General features: G+C 42.1%; 2 protein-coding genes and 1 long non-coding RNA gene across 3 annotated transcripts; all 3 read right to left on the bottom strand.

Moving 5' to 3' along the window:
• Nucleotides 1-1,551: 1,551 nt before the first annotated feature.
• On the bottom strand, nt 1,552-3,463 carry LOC133010474 (uncharacterized). The gene is made up of 5 exons (XM_061078065.1): nt 3,444-3,463; nt 3,133-3,353; nt 2,747-2,915; nt 2,280-2,407; nt 1,552-1,992 (listed from the first exon to the last, which is right to left on the bottom strand). The coding sequence occupies exons 2-5, from the start codon at nt 3,271-3,273 to the stop codon at nt 1,675-1,677; spliced, it is 756 nt and encodes a 251-aa protein (XP_060934048.1). The 5' UTR covers nt 3,274-3,353; nt 3,444-3,463; the 3' UTR covers nt 1,552-1,674.
• Nucleotides 3,464-3,495: 32 nt separating this feature from the next.
• Nucleotides 3,496-4,153, bottom strand: LOC133010482 (uncharacterized). Its single transcript, XR_009680682.1, has 4 exons — nt 4,105-4,153; nt 3,844-3,980; nt 3,660-3,753; nt 3,496-3,555 (listed from the first exon to the last, which is right to left on the bottom strand). It is a non-coding gene; the product is annotated as an uncharacterized LOC133010482 (long non-coding RNA).
• Nucleotides 4,154-8,562: 4,409 nt separating this feature from the next.
• On the bottom strand, nt 8,563-20,867 carry egfl7 (EGF-like-domain, multiple 7). The gene is made up of 9 exons (XM_061077130.1): nt 20,690-20,867; nt 16,289-16,542; nt 15,643-15,765; nt 14,087-14,199; nt 13,718-13,813; nt 12,912-13,133; nt 11,362-11,438; nt 10,871-11,033; nt 8,563-9,080 (listed from the first exon to the last, which is right to left on the bottom strand). Exons 2-9 carry the CDS (start codon nt 16,366-16,368, stop codon nt 9,061-9,063), a joined length of 894 nt encoding a protein of 297 aa, XP_060933113.1. The 5' UTR covers nt 16,369-16,542; nt 20,690-20,867; the 3' UTR covers nt 8,563-9,060.
• Between the last annotated feature and the right edge of the window lie 913 nt (nt 20,868-21,780).

The following is a 21,780-nucleotide window of genomic DNA, read 5'->3' as shown; positions in this document are numbered from 1 at the left end:
GATATGGCTGGAGACAAAACTATGCTGACTATTTGAAGCAGTAAAATGAATAGATACCAGTTTTGGTCACTTGAACAAACAAGATCCCCGAATATGATCGGGAGGTGGCGCAGCAAACACCAGCTTTGTGTCGCATTAAGGCTTAAGTCATTAGAACCCTCAACTAAATTAACACCTGGAGGTTTGTTGCACTGTTCCAAGCGACCACAATTGAAACTCTGAATTCGTCTGTGTATTTCTGCCGGTGTTGTGTAATTGTTACCCAAGTGTTGCAGAAGGAGCTTCATCTCAAATTGGGCAACCCCTTCAAATATGTCGTGCATGATATCAACTGAAAAATTTGTCGCCGTATGAAAATATTGCAAGGAATTTAAAAGGCACGACTTTTTCACGCCCATAACATAAGGAAGATGAGGGTTACTCTTGATAACTTCACAACGTTCTGCGTGAAGTTCTTTGGTTCGAAGTGAGATCTTACTGCTATCTTCACTGAACTCCGTTTGAAAATCTTCCTTCTCCAGTAGGCAAAAACGACAACAATAACGAGCACTGAACGATTCTACAAAACCAAATAAAGAATGGATACCAAGGTTGTCTCCTGTAACTTGAATGATGGTTCCGTAAACAGCATGATCAAAATGGGGAATCTGAACTCCTTCAGTTTCAAGACGAGATATATCCTTGACCAGTGGCTCAAGGATCTTATCAAATCCATAAGTTTTGATGTCTTGTGCGTGAAATAACGAAACCAAATGGATGCCAAGTAAATTTGAGTTATATTTTGGAGAAATATTTCTCAACGTAAAATAGATGGCTCCTAACTTGTGTATTCCACGCTTGGACCCAAGGGGGTTTGAACACTCAAACTCATCAAAAAAGAGCTGGATCTGAAACGCATACTTTTGCTTCAAGAAAAGGGGATGACTTTTAAAGAATTCTCCATCCTGTATATCGTAGAGAAACGTTTCTTTCTTTTCCCAATCTCTACTTAAAAAGTCATTGATATTAGGATGCTTACAAATGAACCGCAACGTCTCAAGAATGGGAATATATGTAAACTTATCTCGGACAACAACTTGAGAAAATGACCCAGTTGTCGTATTACGTCTGGTAGCAAACCTTGTCCCAAGGACATATTCGACTGGATCAATTTTCCCCCATTGCTCAGAAAAGTACTGCATTCTCTTGCTTTCAGAGTTAGCAGAGTTTCATTGGTTCCTGTAAAGATAAACCGTTTTTCACTGACACTAGAGTTTCGTTTTGTATGTCATCAATAACCTCACCAACAGAGTTGACAACATTATTAATGGTGGTCTCTGCTACCCCAGCAACTTTCAGTTCTGCAACAATTGTCGCACAACTTTTCACTATATTTTTTTGAAGGAGTTCAGATTCACAAGCTACATTTTCATGTGGTAAAAGGTCTACATCCCCAACGGAAACGGCACTGGCTGAAGATGAACTTTCATTAACACTTGAACTGTCACGCAAAGAACACCTAGTGAGATGCTTTCGTAATCCAGAAAAACTATTATATACATGTGCACAACCCCTTTGAGCACATTTTAACCTGAGAGTTTTTCCGGGACAAAGACCATGAACCAACTTAAAGTGCTTAATCAAGGCATTGACATTGGCATGACATCTTGCACAAATGAAGCAGATCATAGGAGTTTACTTCAGCATCCTGGCCCTCAACTCTGCAACTCTAGGATTTACCTTGGTGTTTTCCACATCTATGTCATAGACAGTGGTTTGCAGAAAGGTGTACACATTGGTCAATTCCTGACAGTATCTTGTGCCAAAGACGAAATGTGCTTTGAAAAGTTCATCAACACAAGCCAGTGCAGTTGAGGTCTTACAGGGTAGAGCATGTTTGTCGATCACGATGTAGTAAGACTCGATCATGCTCTTCTTGGCACCAACAGCAAGTAGGTATGGCTGGAGACTCCCAGAGATGTTGTCTAGGTGTCCTTGGATGCTGGTCCCAATCTGTGGTTGAATAAGGAGGCATGGTCATTTATTATGTTTTGGATTCTTACAAAGTTACAATAAGAGTAAAAAGAAGAGGGCACACTAAGCATAACACTTATTAGCGCATACGCTGTAAAACACTCTGAAGACAACGTCGAAACACGTAAATGCAAATAAGGTCAGTGTTATGCAACGTGTGTGGCCACCTTTTGTTAGTTATTTAAGCGTTACCCAATGGCCCAGCACTATTAGCATAATAAAAGAGGAAGTATTTTCCAGCCCTTTGTGTTCCACACAAAGCTCACCTTGATGAATTTTACAAGACTATCGCATGCTTGTCTGGCTGAGATTTTCCCTGGTCTTTTTCGGCCTTGGCTTGAAGGTGGCAGAAGGTGAACCAGCAACAGCATTGATGACATGTCACTGTCCCAGCCTGGGGAAAATATAACAAAAACAGAACAGTTAAGCATTTCATATTGATTCAGATTTAAAGACAGAGCTGCAGACGGATTATCCATAACCAATAAAGCCTGCAAAAGGATCGATGACATGAGTTTTGAGTAGGAAACTATAAAAACAACTTTGTGCAGTTCAATTACTGTATTCCCAATGATTTCACATGTGAATGACAGGAGCCACTTCCGTTTCTCAAGGCAACAGGTTGATATGTACATATAACTCCAGTAACTTTGTGAGTGGCAAAATGTGCCTTAATGCACAATAAAATGGTTATCCCCATTCCATCTAGAATAGTCGAAGGAGAAAACATTACCATCATCTACTTCAGTGGCTTCAGCATTTTGGATGAGGTCTTGTACATCTCCAGTCAGTGTAAGTCCACGACACTGAGTAACAACCTTTGCTTGAAAGTTGGTGGTCCACTTCTCCAACATCTTTGCAGAGGTTGCGTCACCAAAAAGACTCCTGAAATCTTGATCAATCTACAAGACATGGCAAAGACATTTAGTGTAAGTCCCACAGTAGATGATCAAAGTAGCTACAGAGATCATTTCTGAAGTCTGATCAGGTTCGGCAGATAGCAAAACTTGTAAAAGTAAAGAAAGATAAATTTACATTCTGTCTGACAAAACAAACAATAACAAATTACACAAAACGTTACTTTGTAGTTCTTGTTTTTTTAAAAACAGTATTACTCACCAAACCTGGAATGTCCAAGAAATTAGGAAAAACAGATAGGATGTCGGCTGAGTTCTCAGGATCGTGCAGCAACTTCTGACGATAGGCCAGGGTTAGCCTCATTTTCTCCTTCACTACAACTTCATCTGTAGAATGCTTCATCAGGGCAATTGCTTCTTGACACTGCTGTTCGTCCCACTGGATGTCTTCTTTCAATGGATCCCTGTGTGAAGTTGGCCCACCTAAAGGTTTGGGACAACATGCCAGTTTAATACTCAAAAGAAAACCTAGACCAAATAAACGAGTGGTCAAGTTCCAAATTAATCACTGACCTGTTTGAAGTTGTCGTGGCCGTTTCAATCGCCCCTCGGACACCTCTTTCAGCAGAGTTTTGATTCTCCAAGCCAAATACCCACTTCCATCTTCAGCATTATAAAAATGTTCCTTTGAAAATAAGGGGAAACACATGTAAATACAAATATACATTTTCACCCATAAATACGTGACTGATTTGAAACCATTTCACCAGAAAAGCAGGAGTAACTTACATAGCCAAGCTTGCTCCGGGGGTCAGCCAAGTAAGGAAAAAGGCAGATGATTCCTTTGGCGTATTCCTCCTTCAATCTCCTAGGGGGGCTTGTGCTATACACACAAATCAAATTACCATCCTGTCCAAAATACAACTAAGATTCATTTAATATCAGTCTTGTGAGTTTATGAAAAAAAACTTACCCATGCTCATTTGTCAGATGTGCAACTAGTATCTTCACTAGGTCACGTCTTCTGACATCTGACAATGTTTTTGTGCGAGCATACTCATGTGTGATCTTATCACCTCCAGGGCTACTCTTGAGGATGTCCTCAATCATCTTGGGAGAGGTGATTGACAATTGACAGTACACAGAGAACACACAGAGTACACAGATTAACAAGAGCATATATATGGTTGCAACAAAGTTACAAAAAAGACATAAACAAATCTATTGATCTTACTCGACCCAGACGGCGATCCTCTTTATGTTTTTTTTCTGAGGGATTTCTGATCACGATTGCTGTGTCATCAGATCCTGATGAAGGCTCACCATCGCCAAGTGTACCAGAACTGAAGGAAGCCTCACCATCCCCAATCGTGCTAGAACTGAAGGAATCTACAAAATAATGTTTCATGGGACACAAAATGTTTACAGCATGAGCTGCACAACTCAGACAAGGTTAAATGTGCACGGTATGTAATTGCGGAGATGTTTAAAAGACTTATATATAGAAGTTAAAAAGTAAAGTTATTTTACCATCAGCACTTGCTTTTGGGATCCCAATTTCTAAGACCCCAATATCCTGTTGTTTTAGAATGTATTCGAATGCCTCATCATCGATTTCGGTCCTGGTTTCATCATAGACTTTAATATCCAGGGTGGGTAGATCAAACTTCTTGGCAACTTTAAAAGACATTTAAGTCATATTAACACTGACCATACTATAGCCTACATAAGTAGTGGCAACACACAAAAACATGCATTGGTAACAATATTTTATAATAAAGGCTGCATATGCAATGTTTTCTCTTACCACTTTCCAAAAAGACTTCGAATTTAAAAGGTGATGTTAGGAAGAAGTACTTCTTTCTGTCCTTATATTTCACCCTAACAGTTGCCTCCATCCTAAAGGAACAGGAAAAAATAGTGGTTAGTTAGTTGGTTTGATTACTTGTCTTGAACTAATTAATATGAAAAACATATCAACAGTAACAGAGATTTGAGAAACTGCTGTCAGAAGAACGCAGGGGTGTGCACGTTTACAAAAATGTCTAACCGTGTCGTGTACACGGTTAATCGTGACGTCATTGTCCTCGTGCGCCCGCCGTCTTGTAGACGCGCGCGCACACACACATACGCGTTCTATCGCCTGTAAACACACAGTTGATATGAACCACGATTGTTTGTATATACTATCTATGGTCAGTGTTGGGAAGGATACTTTCAAAACGTATTCAGAATACAGAATACATGCTCAAAAATGTAATCTGTAACGTATTCCATTACATTAACTAATCTGAGTAACGTATTCTGAATACTTGGAATACTTCCGGTTTGTATTGCATTTTTTAAGTGTATGATTGCGGCGTTGTTATAGTCAGTGGAGCAGCAGCAGTTTAAACTCTCTCTCCGCCGATGCGGCGGGCCAGCTGGTTGTCCGGCTCCCATCCACTCCCAACTCTGTGCCGGCCCCACCGGAGGCTGAAGGACCCCCCCCCCCGCGCCAAGGCTGCCTCGCGCCGTGCAGCGATCGTTTCGGCGTCGAGTCTATTTTTTTTTGCGCTTGACGCGAGCGTATCGCTCCAGGAAACACACTGAAAAATGATTTGAAACGATATTGATGACATTTTATATGACATAAATGATAAAGTATGCATCCCATAGTTTGTATTCCCCTTCTGTTGTCCTGGAGTTTTAATTTTACCAATTTTACCGATCACATTGTTAAATGCCCCCCTCTGCCCATCCATACAGACACACAAGCAGTCATAAAGATAAAAAGAGAGGGGGGGGGGGGGGCGGAGAATACGTAATTTACCGTCGACACCCGACATTGAACGGAGCAAACAGCGGAGAAGTTCTTGAAGATGGATGACATTAAATTGGGACGCTGTTACAGTTAATGTTGGAGCAACAAGTGACCATATGCTTTTATACTTCTGGATCAACGGGTGATATTATTAGCGCTGCCCGGCGCTTCAGCGTCCGGTGTGAACCCGGCGTGCCTCGCTGGCCTCCTGCAGAGCCATGACAGCAGAGCTCTGGGAGCGCAGGTCGGTCTTCTCTCACCAGGTGCTGGAAGGGCAGCTTGCGGATCAGCAGCTCCGTAGATTTCTGGTAGCGACGGAAGTCTCTCAGAGCTTCGGTCCCGGCCCCGAGCCGGTAGCGGTGAGGCTTCTTCACGCCGCCGGGGGAAGGTGCGCTCTTACGGCAGCCCTGGTCTCCAGCTGCTTCCTGGGGGTTTTGCCGCCGGTGGATTTACGAGAGAGTGAATAAACTCGAGAAGTACCGTCATGTAATCCACTGATTTCAACAATGTAACTGTATTCTGAATACCATCTATTTAATTTGTAACTGTAACGGAATACAGTTACTCATAATTTGTATTCTAAATACGTAACGCCGTTACATGTATTCCGTTACTCCCCAACACTGTCTATGGTTTACACATCTCTTATAATAGGGCCATGGCACACACACACATATACACACACACACACACACACACACACTCACACGTTCGCCCGTCATGTGTTTGCCTTCATTATCGCTCTTCATTAATTCCCTGATTAATTAAGCCTATCGCACATTTCTACATGTCCACGTTTATGCAGGTTGAACAGGTGTTTTAAAGTTCGGGCTACTTACGAGCGTAGTTCATATCAACCGGGTAACTTTAATCTTTAGGTTATCTTTCTTTCATCACTCTTCCGTGAGTCGAGCCCCAGCACGGCGCCTCCCTGTGTCAACAGTCAACCAATGTGTACTGGACACAAACCTACAAAAGACGATGTTCCATCTAGTCTACTTACCAAGTTTCCTAAGAGCACAAACGTAAATTGCACTGCATCGGTGTGGCGCACAACCTCTGTTTACTCTTTCCAGAGTTAAGGCCATGTGGTGCTAAATCATGCTAATCATGCTAACGAACCATTGATACACTACTATGGTAAACAAAATTCTCCGCAGTTGACAAATGTGTGCATTAACCAACAAAAGACAGTGTACTTATCAATTTTCCTAAGAACAAAAACGTGAATTGGTCAAATGACTGGCAAGCTAATGTGATACCTTAGCAGCATCTACTGTAGCAGCTGCATATAGCAATGCCTAGCGTAATTTATATAATATGTTTAAATCGCGCGGCTTCGTTGAGCTTGAATTTGGGATACTACAGATTTTAACTCATCCTCCCTCTGATTTAATTACCCGTGAACTTCCACTTTTAAAAAAGTTGCGACGCAACACAGCACGTCTTGCGACTGCCATGGTAATTAAGCCACACATTTGAAAATAACACAAACCAAACATTACATGCATCCTGTACGATGAGAACAAAACAAAACTTATGCGGTAAAAAAGACAGTTGATGTATTACTTACTTTGTTATTTTCCTAGCAGACTTTTCTCCAGACCGGTTGCAGGTGAAATGACCATCGGTGTAAGGTGTAATGGTGGACAAAACGAAACTTAACTGCGTTGCCCTCTGGGAGGAGTCAAAATTATGACTCCGTTATTCTGATCTAACTCTGCGTGTCTCTCAACTCTTTTTTCGTTCTTTCACCTCATATCAGAGCAAAAAATACTATTTTTGAGTAAAATAATTTTAACTCCGGAAATGTTACTCTTGTAATTTTACTGTGTACAACCTAGCTAAGCACAATTTAAATTTATATTACCTATGCATTTTTATTTTTTGCTGCTTCATAGTTCTGAAGACTGGTTAGGGCAGGTTGTCCTCTGAACAGAAGGTCGCTGGTACAAACTCAATCTCTCTAGTCTGAATGCCGTAAGTGTCCTTAGACCGAACCCCAAATTGCCCTTAATAGGGAAAGAAAGTGCTGCCCATGGATGCACTTTGTGAAAGATGGAATGGCAAAAATCTGTACTAAAAACATTTTGCATCCTTCAAACTTGGCAAATGTTTCCTTCCTACTAATTTACTTTTCTATTAAGTTCCAATATCTGCCAAGTCACAAGAAGTCAGTTTTATGGATTTACTCGAACAATGTGACATTTTTCTTTGAAATAAGAGGATCACATTATCACTCAAATATTTTTAAATTGATTTGTACACCGCCAGATTATGTTTTACTCATTAACGCACCACACAAAAAAGTTATGCAAAAACTACTGATTGACTCCCATGAATATTTGAGGAGGGGTGGGACGTGACCCGGAGAATAACCCATTCGATTTCGGTGCGGATCTGAATCACGCTGCGGAGCGACTTTTTTTTCCCCCACTTTCTTTTACATTGTGAGATTTTAAACATTTTAATTTAATTTCTTAGAATAATTAGAAAAAATCGGGCACGTTTAGGAGTCCATATTGATCTGGTTTCATTAGGAGACTGTTGGGCCTTGGCTGAGGCATGCAGTTTACTGAGAGACGTTCTAGTTCCACAAGGCACAGGAAATGGGGGAGACTGAGATCGAACTGGCAACTTATGGTTTGTGGTCGATCTGCTTTACCTCCTGAGCCACAATGTAATTTACACTGAGTGCAGTGTTGATATTTTTATCTAAGTGAAGAATCTGAAGTCTTCATCCACCTCTGTTTAGAGAATATATAGAGTCGAGTTCAGTGTTAGACCTGCAGTGTTGTGTTAGCTGCCTGGAGAGTTTGTATAATCTTATATCAGCAGCGTCGAAATGATCACATAGCTGCAAACATTATTCAGTGATCCACACACATGTTGCGATTAAGACTTTTTTTATTACAAAATGTTACAAAACTAGGTACAAATGTCTAACTGAACATAATCATAATTTAAATAGATAAATACAGATGTCCACATCTGCCCCGGGGCTCCGACAGAGGACACAGCTGCACCGATGCAAAACAAACACAGGGACAAAGTGGCCACTTTCACCTTTGACCCCTCAGGAAGGTTTGATTTAGACATTACAGGGATGATGTCAGGGGGAGAAACTGACCCAGACACAGATACAGTTACCAAATCACACATTTGACAGTGATTCAATGAGACAAGTAAAAATGAAGCTGTTGGGAATAAGGAAAATCACAGATCGTTTGCGTCACAGTATTAACACACACAGACCAAGGCTGTGTGTCGGCTTTCTGCCATCCCCTCTCTCTCACACACACATACACAAACACACACTGGATGCTGTGGTGCTTCCATGAGTGTGTGTGGGGGGGGGAGATGTCTGAGAATGATGATGTTCTGTGGTTAATTCTCCTGGCAAGAACCTGCAGGGAGAGAAGAGGGGAAAAGGTTAACACAATGAATTCTGCTCAGTTTTTTTGAATGAATCACATACCTATTCAATCAAACTTTATTTCAGGATCACAAAGGGTTTTTGGCATTTAAAAGAAAAACAAGAAATACGAGATAAAGCCACTATAATTTATCATTTCATTTAATAAAAAAAGGCAGCTCATATGTAGGACTCCACGGTTTGCTGAGCCTGGATGAGTCGCGGGTGCATCTCTTTCTGAGCGAAAGCGTCGACGATGCTGCTCCCTGACTCATCCGAGCGACGCATAAAATGTCTACATCAGAAGTCCCGGAGGTGCCTCACGCGAAGCAACGCCAGAGAACACGAACAGTGGCCTGGCACGACGCCATCTGGGAACCCGAGGCACAAACCATGAGCCTGGGCATGCAAGTTCTCCACAGATGAGCTGCGCCCGCCCAACGTGCAAAAGGCAATAATTAATATTTATCTCTCAGAGAAGAACATCATAATGACACTGTGGATAAATGTCTCATTCAGTCATCAGTGAGAAAAAGACCATGGTATTTTATTTCCTTGAACCATTGAACAAAACCATTGAACTAAATTCCTCTCCTCTCTGCTTCTGACTGTCAAGACATTTCTGTTTGTGGGATGAGATGTCTCATATTTTTTGCTGAGCTGGGAGCACAGCTTCAGTTGTTACTGCAGCCAAACAATGTACTGACTATAAATGGTCCAAAGATGATTGATAACAGATTTTCCAACTACGTCTATTCACACGTTTGCAACAAATTATTGCAACAAGATATGTTAAAGACCATAGGGAATTAAATTTAGGACAAATTCAATATACAACAGACTTGAAGAATTATCAGAGTCCCAGAGTTATTTAAACTTCCCCTATAAATAGAATAGGATAGAATATAAAGGCTTTATTGTCATAGTGATACAAAGGAATGTATAATATTACCACTCCACTTGGTGTATAAGGAACACATTCATAAAAAGAAAAATACACAAGATATAACATGGTCAAATCAAGGGCCATTGATCCTCACATCATAAAGTGCATAGATTGAACTTGATTATTGCACAGTCTATAATATTGTGCAATTTACCATAGTTCATAAGATCAGGATTGTAGTAGAGTTTTTATTTTGTGTGGTGATCATTTGAAAATATGGTGAAATAGGCCGAATGGAGAATAAAATTCAAAACACCACGTTTTCCTGCAAACCCGGTGGTCCTCCGCTGTTCTTCTAGCGCCACCATGAGGTTGATAATTGCAGTATTAAGTGAATGTCTCAACATCTACTGGATGGAAAGCCATGACACTTTGTGCAGACTCCTCAGGGTGAATCATTGTCTTTTCTTCTGGTGACTTCATCAGGTCGAAGTTCTCCAATATTTTGGTTTATGACCAAAAATCATAAAATAAAAGAACCTTTAATGTTTTTCTAAAGTTCAAATTAAGGAGCAAATGTTTGATTTCACTAATAGTTTGATCCACTTTGATTGAACCATTTGACGTATCACAGCCAAAATAAAGTTATTGCAGTGCAGGCACAATATTTTATCATGTTATTGGATTTTTATTAATCTGATGTGATTTAATTCAATTATAGACAACTGAAGAATTTGACTTTTTACTCTCTGATCTTTTTCAGGTTGCTCTCTGATCTTTTTTAAGTTGGAAGGACACAAAGTTTCAATGACGTTCAACTAAATATCGGATTTTCCCTCGTCTCACTTCTACGATTTCATCTGTGAACCATCGAAGATCAGCCGGCGGTCACTCACATGTGCCAAGGCGCTCCTCCAGGAAGCCGATCTGCTCGCTGAGGGAGTCGATGCGGTCCAATTGCTGGAAGGAGTGGGACAGCAAGGTAGTCTTCTCGGACACACCCTCATCCAGCGATAGTGGGAAGAAGCTAGTGAAGGGGGCCAAGACCATCTGCAACTTCTGCAAGGAGTGAGGAAGAGGAGGAGAGGAAGAAACAACTAATAAATAGTCTAAAGCAGCTAAAAAAATACTTATTTACCCATTGTGCTTCTGGCACTGAACACAGACGGGATTTCAATGAAAGAAAAAAGCCATTAAACTTTTTAAAAGGCTGGTCTGGCATTTCAAAGAATCTTTGGTTAAAACAAGAAGTTTACATAAGACCATCAAATAAGGATCAGAGGTGTTCATGGGGAGCACGACTGGGGGGGAATCACGCTGGGTGGTTTTGTTTGTGTGTGTGTGAGTGTGTGTGTGTGTGTGTGTGAACCTGTTCATGTATTATTACCTTTTCCAGGAGCTCCACTCGTTCCCTCAGGCTCTGTACCTCCTCCGTCACGTTCTCCACCTGGCTGAAACTTCCACCTGTGCAGATCATACAAATACAGACATATACATCAAGGATTGAATCTCAGAAGTTCCCTTTGTAAGTCCTGTGTTCAGCAATTCCTCTTCTCTCTTGATTCATGGTCACGGCAATGTTTCAAAACTACAAACCAGGAAAAAGGCCGCGAGAGCTGCAGGGAGGTCACAGAGACATTCAGAGCACAGAGCGGATATGGGAACGGGCCGAAAAAAACTGATACACAAGCCCAGAGAGAGGGGTCACCAGAAATAGACGAAGACTCATCCGTTCTTTCCGTTGCAGGGAAGCAGACCGAGCGTGGCTCAATCTCTCCCAGATGTGGCTCATTAATGAGACAAGAAGGAGTTGAGAAACAGGGTGAGGAGGAAAAAAGAAAGGAGAAAGCGGAGGAGGGGTTGTCTGGAAGTGACCCCCAGCAGACAGGGGTTGACGGAGCTGGAATGAGAACACAAGTGCTGGCCAAGAGCAGGATGAAAAGGAGGGAGACGTGGAGGTGAAAAAGATGAAGAGACAGAAATGCTGTCCAACACTCATCCTCCTCCTCCTCCTCTTACATCTCTTCAAACATCTGTGAACAGATAAAAGTGATGCAGCCTCGAGCGAAACATCTCCTCTTACCGGTTTTGTATTTTTTACAGAGAGCTGAGCGTTCAAACTCCCACAGATAATCGCTTTCTACAAGTACAGAAATCTGTCATATTCTTCACCATCTTCTCTCTGTGTGCTTTTTCTGATGACTCCGCAATACTGATCATGTTGAGTCATGGGGGGGAGGGGGGGGGGCGTTTCATTACAGTTGAGGAGTTGTATTTTGTGTGATTTTATCCTAACACTGATAAATATGAGGGAGTTTGGAGCCAAGCCTGAGAAATTTGGCGCTCTGGCACTATTATAGACTAATATATCTTTCTGTTTTTGACATTACACAAGTCAGCCTTGCCTTCAGATTTATAGTCACTCAATATAAATAAAACATCCCTCAGAGGTTAAAAAGATTTGAGAGAGGTCTTCTTTATTTCATGCGTAAATTCCCAAAAGAGCGACAACGCTGACTGAGAACAGGGATTCAAAAAAGAAGAATGACCTGGGGTCACCGTAGTCGTGGTGGAGGAGGGGTTTGTGTTGTTGCTAAGACACACGGCCGGAGACAACATTGCAACATTTTATGGCGTGTGTGGGATGAAAATATGTCTGTATTAGCATGGGAGCTCTATTAGAGGCAGATGTTTGCTTCACTGAGTCCGACTGGTCCTCGTCTCTCGCCGCGTTGGGGCCCGACGCCACGAGACATCTGTCTGGAGTCTGCACCAGTCGCAGTGCATTATTACTCACGGTACGAGTTGAGAGTGGCATAGCGCGTACCAAAAGTAATAATGGACCGCGAAGCTGGCTGGGTTCCTCTCTTCTGCTGCTGCTGCAAGACACAAACTGTGTGAGCGCACGCCAAGGCCGCAACACGTCAGATCATTTACCCGTGTGGTCGGTGCGGCCACCCACTGTTGCCTGGGTGGGAGAGGAAGGCGTTGCAGGAGGAGGAGGTGGAGGAGGAGGAGGAGGAGGAGGAGGAGGAAGGCTTTGACAAGAGCGGCCGTCTCCGTTGAGCCTGAAGCCGTCGCTGCACGTGCACCGATAGCTGCCGGCGGTGTTCACGCACTCCTGGTCGCACGGCCTCCGCTCGCTGCACTCGTCCACGTCTGGTAGACAGGGAAAGATGGGGAAATAGGGTTTGTCTATGGGAATATGCACAGGGAACTCGTGTGCTTGTGCAAGTAAATGTGTGTTTACCGAATAATGAGAACGTACATCACCCCTGTGAAGTTAAACAAGTGTGATCCTAATATGCCTGACCGATGCTATAAGTGCAATATTAATCAAGGTACTTTATACCACTGTTTGTGGGAATGTGAGTAGATTAAAAAATGTTTGACTTTGTTACGAATGGTGACAATGAAGAGGTTTGGAAATGTGAAGTGACTAATCTGTTGTGAGGAATGTGTGCTGTACTCTGTTCCATGTTTGTGACTGTATTTTATTTTACTTATATATATATATATTTAATTTTGTTTTAATTTAGTTTAAACTGAATTATTATTTTTTTATTGTAATTTTTTGTCCTTGAATTGATGTTTTAATCATAACCATTTTTGTGATATTTGTATTATTTACTGACATTTTATACTGCCATATGTTCAGGTTGGGGAAGGTTCATGTATGAATGTAAATTGATTTAAATGTATAAAACCAATAAATATATGTCTAATGCAAAATGTGTGTTTACCTGACTGGCACTGGTGGCCCGTCCAGCCCAGTGGACAGGCGCACTGGTTGGGTCTTAAGCAGGTTCCTCCGTTCACGCAGGTTTGTCCACACACGGCTGCAAGACACATTTGAAGGGAAGTGTGGGAAAGTTGTGGTTGACTGTCTCTCAGCTGGATGAACATTATGGGAACTGGGAAATTCCCTAATTTGTAAATAGAAATAGTCACAGCCAAACATAAAACCATAACCTGTCAAAACGTACGCTTTAAAAATTAAATCAGTTTTCATTGTTACCTTGAGATAAAGCTAGGCTAGCAGTTTGTCTCTGGTTCCAGTCTTTATGTTAAGGTACAAATGAATTTCCCAAAATGGATCAGCATTGTGTTACCTTGGTTACAGTTGGGAGAGTGAAGTCTCCGCCACCCCGGGCAACACTCTGGGTAGAAATGGGAAGGTGACGTCAGCCGGCTCACCTGCCGGTACGCCACCGAGTACACAGTCCTGCCGAGACAAAACACAGACACCAGAAGACATTAGGGGGTTTCTGGGTAATCACACCATCAGCGTCTCCATGTGTGAGGTGGAACCCCTCCAGTTTCTCCCCCCTGCTCTGTCGGGCTGCCAGGGCGCTGATGAAAGAACGGGAATTCGGTGGAATCCAGAAACCACTGAGTGTTTCAGAGATGAAATGTTAATGGAGAGAGAGGGAGTGAGGGGGGGGCATGAGGAGAGATGCAAAGTCAGTAGTAAAATGTGAGATTTGCTGCAGTCTGCTGAGACTCTGGTATGTTGGGTTTGCGAAAGGAGATGCAGGGTGATAAACTGAGGCAAGAGGTTAAAAACTAGAAGTCAAAGCGACCGGTTCAGCAAAGCGATGGGATTAGAGTGAGTGTCTGAGACCTGGCCACACAGTGTGCACAAGAACTTAGAAGTGAAAGTGAACTTTGGTTTGTGAGGGAAAGTACCCGATATTTAGATTCCTCCCAAATATTTGCCATGACCAAGTCCTGAACAAAACACGTTAGTGTGTGTGTGTGTGTGTGTGTGGTCCTGGTTTTACTCATGTTGTGGGGACCTGAATCTGTTTAGCACATATGAGGACTTGTCTTCCTTATGGGGACAACAAGCAAATCATTACATTTTAAATGTAAAGACATTTTTAAAAGTTAGGTTAAGTTAGGTGCTGGTTTAGCTAAAGTTATGTTCAGGTTCAGGTAAAGGTTAGGTTTGGGTATGGTAATGATAGGCAAAGAGTAACTATGTTACCAATGTATGCCAATGTAATGTCCTCTGAACTGTAGTACAATCATATTCTTATGTGTACTTATGTCTACTGATATATTTACACCAGGGATCACAGGGAAACAGCATTTAAATCCTGTCTATGTCCTGAACATAAAGAGAAATTGACAAATAAGTTCACTTTGCGTTGACTTAAGACTTTTTCCAGCATAAACACTGTTCATAAATAGCAAAAAATTTGAAGAGGCAAAAAAACACAACTTCTGAGGTCCTTATTTAAGTTAATGGTAAGATATGACTTGTGGTTAGGATAAGGTTAGGGTTGAATCGGTTAAGGTTAGAGATAAGGTTTTGGTTTGACTACACAATTAAAGGAAGTCAACGCAAAGTCCTTATAAGGATAGCTGAGCAGACCTTTGTGTTTATGTGTATGTGTGTGTTTGTGTGTGTGAGGAAGTCAAGATCCATTTATGGCTTCTTTCCCTTCCTAAACATGTAGAGCAATGTTTACACAATGTTTACCTCTTCATCAAATAAACATCTTATCAGAGTTTCATCAGACACAGCTTTGACCGGAGTCCTCATGTGCCCTGAACGCCTGAACGTGCGGTTCAGCCAACATCATCTGTGTGTGTGTGTCCACCTCTGTGTGTGTTTGTTGTGTTTGTTGTGCTGCTGCGTGGGGAGAGAAGCTCGTCTTACTTGTAAGTGCTGCAGAGGCGATGCCCCTGACACACGGTGATGTAGGGCTTGTGCACCGGTTCAATGTAGGACTCCGTCGCCATGACAACGCTGTGACGGAGGTCTCGGCCACACACCCTCCTCCTGCAGAAAATAACGGGAGACGTGAGACTCAAATATTAAAAAGTGACCTGGAGTTCAGAGTTTGGGCTGCAAATAGCATCTGGGTTGAGATGAGAAGTTTTTTGAGGGATGGTCGGATTCTAAATTGTTCCTCTAGGATCAGAAAGCTTGAGAAAGTCCAGATTAAAGTGTCAAGGTTTTTTATTTTTCTCTACATGTTGGATTTAAGCCTAATTGCTCCTGACTAACCCATGTAATCACTCGCAAATGTGTCAGAGTTAAGAGCTGATCTTTGACCTATTCGGCTCCACTTGACCTTTCGGTTTATTTTGAAAATGACAGCGTGAGCCTGCGGACACTCCCTGAAGCCGGCGGAGCTGTGGTCCCGAGAGACAGCGCACTCTGAAATGTCTAAATGTCATTTGACCGATTTGTATACATTCCCGGCAGGAGAGAATGTTGAGTGGAGCGAAGACGTCGCTGAAACAAACAGAATGAGTCTGACCGACAACACAGGAAGAGGAGTGAGTGAGCGAGCGTTTACCCGTGGTGAGCGAAGAACTGGGGAGCGCCCATCGCATGGAGGATGAAGAGGGAGGAGGAGAGAAGCAGCGTTTGGTACATCGTCTTCCTCTTTCCCACGTTCCCCCCCGCTCCGGCTCTCACACTCGTCTCAGGGCCGGTCGGAGGGAAGAGGAGAGGAGGATGATGAAGGAGAGGGAGGAGGAGGGAGGGTTTGCTGGACAGAAGTTAACGTCTCTTAATGTTTTCCTCCAGGGGGATTACAGCTCCAGCTACCTGTAAACGAGAGGAGGCGAGAGATTAGTACAGATTTGGAACATCAGGGGCCGGAGCTGAGAAATGAGGTGAACAAGTGGACAGCTCCTAAAACAGTTCCCACAGAAACAGAAATGGAAAGTTCCTTCCTCTGCAGCCACAGTTCAAAACTCCTTTTCTTTTGAAGAGCAGTGAAGGGATGGGGGGTGACAGTCAGCTGTGTCATGTCTGTGAGACCAGTAACCACTCTCAAAAGCATGAGTGCACATTAAATCAGAGTTTGTAACCTGCCACTCGTCTATAGGAGCTCTGTGATTTAAGACTATAGCAGGTGAGGTAAGAGGGTGAGAAACAGCAGACTTGTTTCTCTTCAACCCTGAATATGTAAGAGGTGGAAGTCTTCACGTCACACTGTGAAATGAAAAATGTGCTCATATTAGTTGGATGAGTTTGAGCTGTGCAGTAGGACACCAGAGTATAAAAGAGAGCTGCAGTGGTTTTTCAGTTTTTCGGATCACTTTAAAAGCTGCTATAAAACTCAAGTTATTATTAAGTTATTATTTTTATTATACTTTAAAGTGTGACCTTTACTTGTATTAAAATGCCAACCAACAATTGAATTACACTATTTTTATTAGCATTTCCTGATTTGGTCATATCTGGTTTAGTTTTTACAATTAAATTATCATCTTTGAAGGTTTGCCATCATTTGTGCATTTCTGAAATTCTAACCTGTTCCTAACTTTTTATTTTCATCACCGATTCAGTGTCTCTCCTTTGTGAGCCATTTTAAAGTCTATAAAACGGAGTGTGTGCTTTAGGAGGCGTGATCTTACGTGTTTAGTTGCACTACATCCTCAAGTCTGAAACCGTTTTATGAGCAGCCGTAAAGATCTGTTTTCTGAGCTGATCTCAGGAGAGGACCACAGCTCGGCTATGTGAGGTTAATGTTGACACCACACACAATGCAACACTTGTTGGGATGCAACAACTGAGTGAGAGTAAATCAGTTAAAGATGTATAACTTTGTTTTTAGTGGCTGAACCTGAGTCAGTCATGAGTTCTTGTGGACATAAGGAGACTGAACTCTCGCTGACCTGCACCTGCACAGACCCAGAGACGAAAAGACAAAAGACAGGGACAAAAGACAGAGAACCCTCCGGATGCCTTCACGCCATATTAGATTGCTACATACTGTACAGGATTAAAAGAAGTGCTGAGCAGGCTGTTTGTGAGGAGGGAGAGTAAGTGTAACACACAGCTTATTGGACCTGCTCCGATATTGTCCTAACAGAACCCCCCCAGGGGAAACCTCCACCGTCTGCATTAAAGCCAGCCGGTGTGATGGCAGGTTGACTCCTCAGAGGTGATGCTGAGTCTACATGTCCCTCTGATCCCATTCTGACACAACGCTTGGAGACACTCACATCTAAAGCCGGTGTTCATTGACAAATTACTGCAGCGAGTGGGACTTTGAGGGTGGGAAGGGGCTTTGAAGACAGAGTGTGTGTGTGTGTGTGTGTGTGTGTGCGCTTGAGTGCACATGTGTTACAATTGGCAGTGTCACAAGGGAAACGTTTTCCCCACAGGAGATTATACTATATGGGTGTGGTGTATAAAAATACCTCGGCTGTGTGATTGGATTAAGGCGGTTTTATTATGATGATGTAATGTGAAGCTGTTCAGACATTAAAAACTCATGTGACTCTTCACAAATCAATGAACTAATGGTGCTCAGCTTAATAAATTAGGGGATACAAATTGTTTAAAATAGTTTTTGGAACAGTTTTACAAAATGAACTCAGATCTGAAGTTTTTTTAATGATGGCTCAAATGTACTTTTACCAAAGGGCTTTTATTTGATTGCTTTTAGCTGTTACTTATGTGTCTTTTATTCTTTACTCGAGCAGTTATGTTTAAGTGATATTGTTTTATCTGCCGTCTATGAGTTCACATTTTCATTATGTATTTTTTTTGTATTTTGTCTTATATCATTTATTGACTTTGATTTTAAATGACATTGGATTCATTGGCTTCTCTCCACATTGTTTTATTTATTATCAAATTATTGCTAGTAGTAGTAGTATTCTTATTGTAACTATGTGAAATATTATTCTGAATAGACATCTTTAAGTTTAGCAAAAGATAAACTGAAATGAATAGAAATGAATGCTTGTGTTCTAGAAGAAAAGCTGATCAGTGAGTGTTTTGTTTGTGTCCTACTGACACATAAGGCGCAATACAAGTTCAGCAGGCACATGTACTCATCATACTCGCCACGAGAGGTCGCTGTTTTACAGCGCTGCAAATTGCCTACCAGGAGACTTTCAGAGCAACACGCTTCACTCAGAGCATCATCTCACGCACACGCACGCAAAGTTACATGCACACTCGAACTCGAATAAAGAAATATACGCAATTTTTAAAACAAAACAAACAAATAAACAAACACGTTCCTTCACTGCTGCAGGACACGCGCGCGCACATGCCAACGCGGGACAGTAATACCCGCGGCTGCGCGTGCATGGAGACATGAATGAACACAAACCGTGCGCGTGAACGATCCGCTTCAGCTACAGTGAATCCAGGCCGAACCCAGGGGTCGAGAGCAGGAGGCGGAGAGAGGGTCCCGGTTCAACCCGCTGCAGGAGTGTGAGGGTCCGGGGATGAAGAGTCCGCTGCTCCTCAGGTTTGTCCTGCGGCTTCACACTCACACAGCGTGGGGGGTGATGGAAGCACCTCCTCCTGATACTACTTCTACTTCTACTTCTACTTCTACTTCTACTACTACTATATTACTATTACTATTACTACTACTACTACTACTACTATACTACTGCTGCTCCAGCTGAGGGTCCCAGCTCACACTGCCTGTACTGAGGACCCCCCTGTGACGTCAGCACCTCAATTCTTTAGTTATAGCCTGCGGAGACGTTTCCAGCACTGAGTTTATGAGCTGATGGTTGAGTACAGAGTCACTGCAGAGGGGGGTTTACGCACGAAGCTGATATCAAATGGGACCGAGTGATAAAACAATTTGATTAATGTGCATCTCAATAAAACTTTTGTCAATAACATCAGAAAAGTTCGTGTGTGTGTGTGTGTGTGTGTGTGTGTTCATCCCCCACAAGAGGGAAATCCCGGTTCATTTAGAATATATATCAAAAGAGAGAAATAAAGTAAAATATTTTCTTTGACATGTGTCTGTGTTGCACTGATACAGAATGATTCTGTTTTAATTGTTGTACATGTATGCATGACCAGTAATGGACACTCCTCTTGTCCACACTGGTCATCATGGGATTTCTTCCTTGCTTCTAATCTAATAAGTGTGTATCTTTCAAAGTTACCGTACTTTTTTTTTAATTCCGTTTTTGTTGCTTGGAAAGTGAATTTTAAGAAACATATCTTTTAGAATAAAACACTTCCTTGTTGTCAATTTCTTATTTTGAATTAATGGTGTTTATTTTCCTTTTTTTTGGTCATTTCTGATGTGCCCATCATTCTCCTCTGAAATTATGCTTAAGGTCAATCAGTTCAATTGGTACGTGACTGGCTGGAATTAATGAATAAATGTTATACTAAGCCAAAAAGAAGAAGTAAGGCTTGTATTTATGTCATACTTTAGTTAACCCGTGCAGAGTACTAATACTTCATTGCCGTTAGTCTCATTAGTAAATGATTACAGCTCACAGACCCTGCATTAAATGTCAATTCTCACATTTGTACAGAAATTAGTGATGATCTGTTTTGGCAGAGCTGTATATTTTACAGTAGCACACATAGTGCAGCAATATGCACATAATGATTCTTCCCCTGTTACACAATAGTCTGAATCGCAAAGATTATATACAACAGTGTTGCACTGTAGGTGTGACCCTACATTACAGTATCTGACCTGTGTGGATAGGTTGATATGTTCAGCTTGTTAGTTTTGTTAAGCTGAACATGTGTTTGTTTCCTAATCATGTATCAGTAAACAGTATTCAATCAAAATATTTGATCGAGAGCCAAAATAAAAAAATTCAAACCTCTTGAATATTGACATTATAAAGGAAAATAAGCTTTAAAACCCCTTTGTACATCACATAAAAACCTGGAGATGAACAAGCTCTTTTGAAAAGCGTGAAATAAAATGAATAAAGAGAAAATTAGAGATTAATCTTACCCTCGCAGTATGGGGTCATCGGGTGCGTGGGCAGGCTGAGCAGCGGCCCTGGGCTCGAGCCGCCGGAGCGGTGGATTAGAGCCTTCTTCCATGGTGCCAGTGTCTTTTAAAGCTCTTCTCGGTGGCTTCATGTGGAAAAAGGAGCTCTCGGGCTGATTCGAGGTGCTGCCGGTGACTGGACTGGTGGCAAATGAAATGTCTTTGGGCGTTTTTCACTTGCTTTTTATGCAGGGCTTCCTGTGGAACGCAGGAATTGGACGGACAATCCCAAAGCGGACTTCCTGTGAGTGTTCGCCGCTGATAAAACCCCACTCCTGCACAAACACTCTCCATCCTGCTCAAACCGCCTCGCAAATCTGATTTTTTGAAGCATGTCTCTGCCTCCCCAAACAACAACCACCACCACCACCACCACCATTGTGGTGCAGTCCGACATCTTGAAGGGGGCAGTGAGAGGTTCCACACACATCAGGGCCTTCTGCTGCCTTCACAGTCCAGAGAGGACACACAGGAATCAACTGTTTATTTCTATTAGCTGAGCTGGATAGAACCCCGCTCACTGTAGACTCACATACTGACGCTAATGGCAAAGCGGCTGCTCGTATAGGCTCATGTTGACAGCGTTTAAGGTCACTGTGAGATCAAATCTGTCAAATTGCAGCTTGTTAAAGCCAAACACATTGATAAGGAGTGTGTTTCGTTTCCCTCCTCCTCCCGCTGTGAGCTTCTGTTGCAGCTCAGAGACAGACATTCAGTCACTCATCCACAGTTTTTGTGGATTACAAAAGATATATATGTGCTGATCTAGATAATGTCAGTTACCATAGAGAGTGAATTCATTTTAAAATCAAAAACACTCTTTCAACAAGGTCTAGATTTCCTGCAGCTTTCAAACTGAAGCAAAGAGCTGTCAAAAAAACATGTGGTCAGATTGTGCTTCTCAGATTCACAAATTCACTCAAATGATTCACCTCCACCAAGGATGTTATGTTTTCACTCCCGTTCATTTGTTTGTTGTTTGGTTTGTTTACACATACGCATAAAACTACAGGAAGGATTTCCACAAGATTTAGCTGAAGGTTGGGTTCCCG

This window comes from Limanda limanda, chromosome 1 (genome assembly GCF_963576545.1).
Source record: "Limanda limanda chromosome 1, fLimLim1.1, whole genome shotgun sequence".
NCBI classification, from domain to species: Eukaryota; Metazoa; Chordata; class Actinopteri; order Pleuronectiformes; family Pleuronectidae; genus Limanda; species Limanda limanda.
This window is presented reverse-complemented; position numbering and strand designations above follow the sequence as displayed.